The sequence below is a fragment of the Octodon degus genome, unplaced genomic scaffold, assembly GCF_000260255.1.
Source record: "Octodon degus isolate 3935 unplaced genomic scaffold, OctDeg1.0 scaffold00101, whole genome shotgun sequence".
NCBI lineage: Eukaryota > Metazoa > Chordata > Mammalia > Rodentia > Octodontidae > Octodon > Octodon degus.
The window spans coordinates 7237953-7245547 of NW_004524677.1; the positions used below are offsets into that span (position 1 = coordinate 7237953).

The 7595-nt window shown below is 44.7% G+C and overlaps 1 protein-coding gene across 1 annotated transcript in view; it reads left to right on the forward strand.

Moving 5' to 3' along the window:
* The first annotated feature begins 1042 nt into the window (after positions 1-1042).
* Fga (fibrinogen alpha chain) overlaps positions 1043-7595 on the forward strand; it is a 7733-nt gene continuing 1180 nt past the window's right edge. The window contains exons 1-5 of the mRNA XM_004638705.2: positions 1043-1170; positions 3189-3311; positions 3780-3960; positions 5031-5176; positions 5738-6980. Coding sequence (XP_004638762.2) covers positions 1117-1170; positions 3189-3311; positions 3780-3960; positions 5031-5176; positions 5738-6980 — 1747 coding nt within the window. The 5' untranslated portion in view covers positions 1043-1116. The remainder of the gene's footprint in view (positions 1171-3188; positions 3312-3779; positions 3961-5030; positions 5177-5737; positions 6981-7595) is intronic.

A 7595-nucleotide genomic window follows, 5' to 3' on the forward strand; every position in this document is an offset into this window, starting at 1 on the left:
TGTTTTAGTAGCTGAATAGCTTTCCATCACATGTCTGTGTTGTCTTTATCTCCTTACCCATCAGGGAACGCTCGGGCTGCTTCCAGAGCTTGACTATGGAGCGAAATGCTGGCAGGAACACAGGAATGTAGTTGCCTCCTGGAGAGCCTGATTTCAGTTTTGGAGATATACTTGGAAGTGGAATTGTTGGGTCATATGGCAGTTTCAAGGAGAGACAAGCTTGGTATGAGATGAAGAGCAGGGAAAGTGGATCAGCACACCTATCCCCTGCTAGGACCTCCCAACCCGCACTCAAGGTCCGAAGACACAGTTAGAGGAAAGAGATGGTGCTTCCCACAGCTCTGTCGCTCTCCAGGAATTGTTGCCAGTCACTGTGTATTGCTGTGTGGTAGTTTCTGCTCTAAGGGCTTTATAAGGGTCACACCTTTATTTCTAATAAAATATGTGCTGTGGGTTAGCATTATCCCCATTTAAAAAGTGAGCAACTTGAAGCATCCAGAGGTAAAGTAGCTCTGCGGCAGCTCTGCCACTGTGCAGGCAGGATTATGAAGCTATTACATTTGGTTCCAGGAACTGATATATTAAGCATTATGGGTAGAGAAAGATTTTTAACATAAAGGCTATAGAAGGCCTTCAGGACCAGCTTGTTTGCACAATTGCATTTTGAAAGTCATATCACCCAGCCTTGCTTCCTTCCTAAGGTGAGATGTCACTTGCTGAAATGTCTGCTTCACAGGGCTACCGTTGGCCTGCTTTGGCCACCCACATGCTCCTTTGGCTACAGAAGTATCATCGTGTTCAGTTGTGCTTTCCTTTGCATTTTCAGCCATCGGATTCCAGGAACACAGGCTCTTCCCCTAACTGCTGGCTGGAGACTCCAATTTGTAAGAGCTTATTGGAAGCAAACAGCTGAGGGGAATTGAGCAAGAATTTCTGGGATGCCCACATGATGGCAGGAACGAAGGACTGTGGATTGAGTGGAGTGCGCAGACAGGACAGCAGCAATGATTAACAGCCCAGTCCTCGGCAGGCTTAAATGGGGTGCAGCTGCATGAGGAGGCACTGTTTTCTCTCAGCTGGAGTGCTCCCCAGGAGCCAGCCCCAGCCTCAGAAAAGATGCTTTCTCTGCGGACCCTCTGCCTGCTCCTGAGCGTGGTCGGCACAGTCTGGGTATGGAGCATTTTGTGTTCTCTTCCCCCTTTCTGCCCAGTGATTATCCCCAATGAGCCTGGAGGTCTGAATCTACCAACTCTATGCTTTGAAACACCCAGCTTTCTGAGCTCCAAGTGTGTGGCTTGACAAGAGCACAGTAGGCAACAGGAGTCCAGGAGACAGAAATTTGAGGGACTGAAGAATGCAAATTCTCAGGGCAAACAGGGGCATCTGTCTTTCAGTACTGAAACATTGATGCAGCTTATTTATTTATTTTGTGGTGTGGGGCAAGTGGAATCTAGAGCTTGGTGTGTGTAAGCAAGCACTTTACTTCAGAGCCCCACTCCCACCCTGTTACTTTTTTTTTTTGTACAGGGAAATGAACTCCTGACCTTGTGCTTTCTAGGAAGGTGCTGTGCTGCTGAGCTATACCCCTATTACTTGCTTTTCAAAAGAGATACATACTTTGCTATTTTTGTCCTTATAACATCCTGAGGTATTCTGCAATAGTATGAAACATTTTATAAAATGATTGTTCCCTCTGATTTTTAATTTCTTGTTATGTGTTCAAAATGTTTAATTTTAATACAACTTATCTAGCAGGTTCTTTTGGTGTTTATTTCAAGACCAAGGGAAAAAAAAGCAAATGAGATGTGTTTGAACATACATAGTAAAACTAGAAGACATTAATTAATAGGGCAGTATACTGTTTGGAAATATGTCTGTTTTTTAACATAACATCTAAATATTACTACCATATTTAAAATTTAGCTCTAGAGGCATACAAAAGGATTTCATTCAAAAACATTTCTGAAACACTGTAATTTATACAAAGATGATATACGTTCAAGAAACTCTATTACTTTCCAGTGGCTTATCCAAGTTATATGCAGTCTAACTTATATAATTAAATACAGCATTTTCATTTATTTCTTGTACAACCACTAATAAATTCTAATATCAAATGGTAAAGACGTAATTTTCTCTCTATTGTAATATACTAATTTTAACTTTTTTGGCGGAAGAAATATAAATTATTTGTTAAAGGGATTTTTTTTTCTTTTTTTGGTGGAACTGGAGATTGAACTCAGACCCTTGCGCTTGCCAGGGAAGCGCTTACTCTACTGAGCCATCTCCCTGACCCTCAAAGGGATATTTTGCATACACTGATTTTAATTACTTGTCCTATTTCCCTCATTGTTCAAATATTCATTTTTTGCCTGCTTTCATTGTTGTAACATTTTATTCTGAAATATGTTTACTTATCATCGAATTGCTTAGGTAGGATGATTGCATTTGTTCCCTTAAACAAACTGTTGGGAGTCCCTTAAATTAGCATTATTATTGTCTGATGTTTTTCTTCAAAAAATAAGACTGTAAATATTAATTAATTTTTAGGAATAAATTACTCCAAACTGAAGTAATCACAGCAAAATTCTTCTAAGTTGGTGAGAAAGAATAAAAATAGTGAAACCCAAAAGCTGCCTTTGCCTACTAGGCCACCAGGTCCTTTGGGAAGATCCTTTTGTATGCTGTTATGTCTGACTCACAATAGAAAATTTTTACCTCTGGGTACATCTAATGATAAGGTGCTTCCAACAATTGCCAGGAGCTATTATTTTTATTTTTGGTCAGGTATTTTGTATTTCAAATAAAAAAGAAATTATTGTATCAGAGAGCAATTTTTGTTGATTCAAATAATACTCCTTTTATCACAGACCTACAGAACTAGTGATGCTGGTCAGGTGCTTACTTAGTGTCAAGTACACCTAAGAGGTGCGCACCTCATCTCCTTTAGTCCTTGTAAGTTCATACAATGGGACTGGGGCTCTCACCGAAGGTGGGCAGCTCAGAACTTCCGGGGGCCCTGATGCTGTCCCTTGTAAGCTCATTTCTTTCTTGGGACTTGCAGGCAGGGCACTATCTCCTCTCCTGGCTAACTTATTGACTTTGCCTCTCTCTCTCCCCTCTGCTATGTGCCTCTGTGTGTGTGTGTGTGTGTGTGTGTGTGTGTGTGTGTGTGTGTGTATTTAAAGACCGGGGATACTGGAGGAGACTTTTTAGCAGAAGGAGGAGGCGTGCGTGGCCCAAGACTCATGGAGAAGCAGCAGTCTGCCTGCAAAGAGACTGGCTGGCCCTTCTGTGCTGATGAAGACTGGGTAAGTAGGGTGTGGAGAGCGGAAGTGTCCTCCTCAAGGACTGCAGCCAGCCTCACAGGGTGACCCGAGAAAACTTCCCCATAAGAAGAAAAACTAGCAATGCTCCAGCTCCTTATTTGCTAAACTAAAGCCCATGACAGGAATGGAGTCTGCTCCCAGAGCACTGTTTACTTATGTCCCCAGCTCCCCATCACTAATGGGATGAACAACAGATCGGGTTTTAGCTGCATGCAAGTAGTAGGAACCTGAGGGCTACAGCCTCAGCTTTCATGGGGTCTGATTTGTGTTTAAGTAGATCACAATTCCAACATTTCTGTATGACCTTTAAATAGACCTCTTGGCTACTTTAAGCCAATAGATGTTCAGAGACACGGGGTGGGGAAGCAGTGGGAATTTCGTGGAAACCTGGAATATTGTTTTGGACGTAAGAGATAGACTCTCAGAGTAATTTTTCCTCTTTATTTTTAGGGATACAAATGCCCTTCTGGATGCAGGATGAAAGGATTGATTGATGAGGTCAATCAAGATTTTACAAACAGAATAAACAAGCTGAAAAATGCGTTATCTAATTATCAAAAGAACAATAAAGATTCAAATACATATAGGAATATAATGGAGATTTTAAGAGGGGACTTTGCTAAAGCCAACAGTAAGTATTAAATATCAGAGCTTTGATTTATGGAAAAAATGGTAGCACAAATCCTGAATAATGATGTGTACTTGTAGCTATTCTGACTTAATTCGAAATACTTAGAGCAGAAACACATCTCTATGATATCCTTGAATTTTAAGGAAATGATTTTTTTTATCATGTTCCTAAAACAGAATAGTTAGTTTACACTATTTAAGGTAACAAAATAACTCTGATCTGTGGATTGAATTTAAGCATAGTCCCTTCAAAAGTAGATTTAGAAAATGAAAATGGCCCAGGACATGTGAGTAGATGCTCTTGCTGCGATAGCGCAGAAGTGAAGGGACTTGCGGCCTGGCCATGGATTTGGGAACCAACCTCAGACCCCACTGGGCTGAGGGTCAAGGCTCTCTGTGCTCTGTCCTTCTCAAAGAACTCTCACTGGGACCAGGAAACACTACATTTACTCTGTGCTGGCACAATGAGCCCAGGAAATTCCTAGTTTCCGAGGCCTTTCTTTGCCACATTTTATCTTAAGGATACACTTGATTAATGTAGTGCCAGTGGCACAAGATCAGCGGGCAGACGGGTGAGCCTGGCCAGTCCATGAAAGTTTGAGGGCACAGCTTCAAGTCTGCTGGTGGAAAGAAAAGCCTTTCAGTAAGAAAACTCAGTAATTCCTATTGTCTATCTATCTACCCATCTAGTGATGAATTGATAAATATGACACGTATAGATAAAGAAATCCCTTGACTAAAGATATGATGAAATAATTAGAATGTCTAAAGTAGTTATTTTATCACTTAGTCATCTTTTTAAATTTCCAGAGTAATTTCTTTTCTCTTCATTTTCATTACTAACTCCTACAAGAGCATTATGCCTGACACCCTGGATGTCTGGAGGACACAGTGTTGTCTAAATCAAAATGCTTACTTAATGTGCTTGAAAGTCACAGATTAAGTGTCTGGAACACACACCGTAACCCAAACAGAATTTGGGAATATTTATAAGAGCACTTCTTTTGGAGGGTGGGTTGGATATTCTAAGTCACTCAGCAGCTACTTCAGTATCTGCACTGTCTACTGCAGACAAGGACAACACATATAACCAAGTGTCAGAAGACCTGAGAAGCAGAATTGAGGTTCTGAGGCGCAAAGTCATTGAGAAAGCACAGCAAATCCAGCTTCTGCAGAACAACGTCAGGGCCCAGCTGATAGACATGAAGCGCTTGGAGGTATGTAAGACAGGGCAAGGACGCACCATTTCTTTGCTTTTGAATAGTGGGTAAGAGGAAGACAATAATCACAATTGAGTGAATAGCAGAGAAAACTGCTAGATCCATTATCCACTAAAAAGCAGGGATGGCTTTCCCCACTCTACAGGTGAAGAAGGAAGGTTGGGAGGTATTAAATAAAGTTTTCAAGGGTACATAAATAGGAAATTGCAAAAACAAAAGGTTCCATCTTATTGGGGTTCCCAACCATAACATCACAGGCCAGAGACCTCAACCTCTGCCTCATGGAGGGCCTCTTAATGAGTGTTTCCTTTTGGAGGAAATAACAGCTTATTCTGTAGTCATTCTTAGTGTAAGATAAACCCAGTCATTCCACATACCAGTCTTGTCAGACCCAACATGTCTTCCTCAGAGGATACTCTGGAAATGGAGAGTGGGATATGGATGGTTAGGACTGGAATCCAAAGACATGAAACCAGTTCCAAAAAATAAATTAACTTCTAGGAACTCAATACACACAGTTTATCTCTTCCTCTCTGCCTTTTCTCTGTCTCTCTTTAGGTGGACATTGATATTAAGATCCGGTCTTGCAAGGGGTCCTGCAGCAGGGCTTTGTCTCGGGAGGTCAATCTGAGGGATTACGAAGACCAGCAGAAGCAGCTGGAGCAGGTCATTGCCAAAGAGCTGCTTCCCCCTAGAGACAGGCAGTTCTTACCTCTGATAAAGATGAGGCCCGTGACAGACTTGATTCCCGCGCGATTCAAGAGCCAGATTCAGCAAGCCCCGCCAGAGTGGAAGGCGTTGTCAGAGATGCAGCAGATGAGAATGGAACTAGAGTGGCCTGGGAGGGGGGGCAGTAGTACTCGAGGAGACGCTGCATCTTATGGGACAGGGTCGGAGACGGAGGGGCCCAGGAACCCCGGGCCCGGCGCTGCTGGACACTGGACTCACGGGGCCTCCGGGCCTGGAGGCGATGGAAGTCGGAGCCCAGCGAGCCCCGCCTCTGGCGGCCCTGCGTCCCGCGTGCCTAGCTACAGCGGGAGTCGCAACCCGGGAAGCGCGGCGGCCGGAAGTCTCAGGCCAGACAGCTCGGGCTACGGCAGCAGCCGGCCTGCCAACCCAGACTGGGGCGAGTTCGAAGAGGTACCAGGGAGCGCAAGCTCGGGAGGCCGGAAGGAGTACCACACCGAGAAGCTGGTCACCTCCAGGGGGGACAAGGAGCTCCTGATCGGCAGCGAGAAGCTCACCTCTCCTGGCACGACCACCACTCGCCATTCGTGCTCCAAAACCATCAGTAAGACTGTGATCGGTCCCGACGGGCGCAAGCAGGTGACCAAGGAGGTGGTGCACTCGGAAGACCCCGCCGACTGCGGCGGCGGCGCGGACCTGGACTTGCTGCGCGGCTTCAGCGCGCACGGCAGCCTGGACGACTTCGCCCTGCGGCACCCCGGCGAGGCCGCCTTCTTCGACACGGCTTCGGGGGGCAAAGGGGCAGCTTTCTCACCCTCCACCTCCTTCAAGGAGTACGGAGGCAAGACCCAGTCGCTGGGCACGGACTCAGCCTTCTTCCCCGGCGGCGACACGGGCTCGCATACCTTCGGGGTCCCCGAGTACTCGAGCAGCGGCAGCACGAGTCACCGAAAGCAGGTCGTAAGCAGCAGCACCTCGTACAGTAAAGGAGGCTCCACCTTTGAGGCCAAGAGCTTTAAAATGGCAGATGAGGCCGGAGGAGAGCTGGATTACGACGAGGCAGGAGAGGAACACAGCGTCAAGAGAGGCTATGCTAAAGCTCGACCTTCCCGAGGTATCCACACTTCTCGTTTGGGGAAGCCCTCCCTGACCCCCTAAAGCTAAGCTAATTATTTCCAGAGTACCTTGCTCTTCTTTCCTAACCTTCTATTGCCCTTTCTTGAAATTATTACATTTCTTTTGATCTGTTTTTCATGCTAGACTGTAAGTTCCACTGGGGCAGGAACAACGAACTTGTTTTTGTGAATCTCTGTATTCCTAACAGGACAGAGGGTCCTCACTCAATAAAAACGTGTTGAATGAATGAATGAATCCTTCTGAAACTCGGTTCTTAGTTTGCTTGACCCAATTCTTTCACCGTCCAATGCTTGACCCACTGCTATCGGGACAGTCACACAATTAACTAAGCATGGTCTTAGTGTGGGTCACACTGATCTTTAGATCAGGTTAAAAATGAGGTGTGTTCATATTAATTGATACTGAGCTACTTTCAATGGCTCCTTGCTCTTCCTATGTACAAGCAAAATTCGAAATCCATTTGGGGAAAATTGGCATTTTGTAGATTTAACTTTCTCTCATTTGCATGAAATTATATCCCAGTGAAGGTGCATTATTTTCTCATGGGCACAAGGAAGGAAGGAAGGAAGGAAGGAAGGAAGGAAGGAAGGAA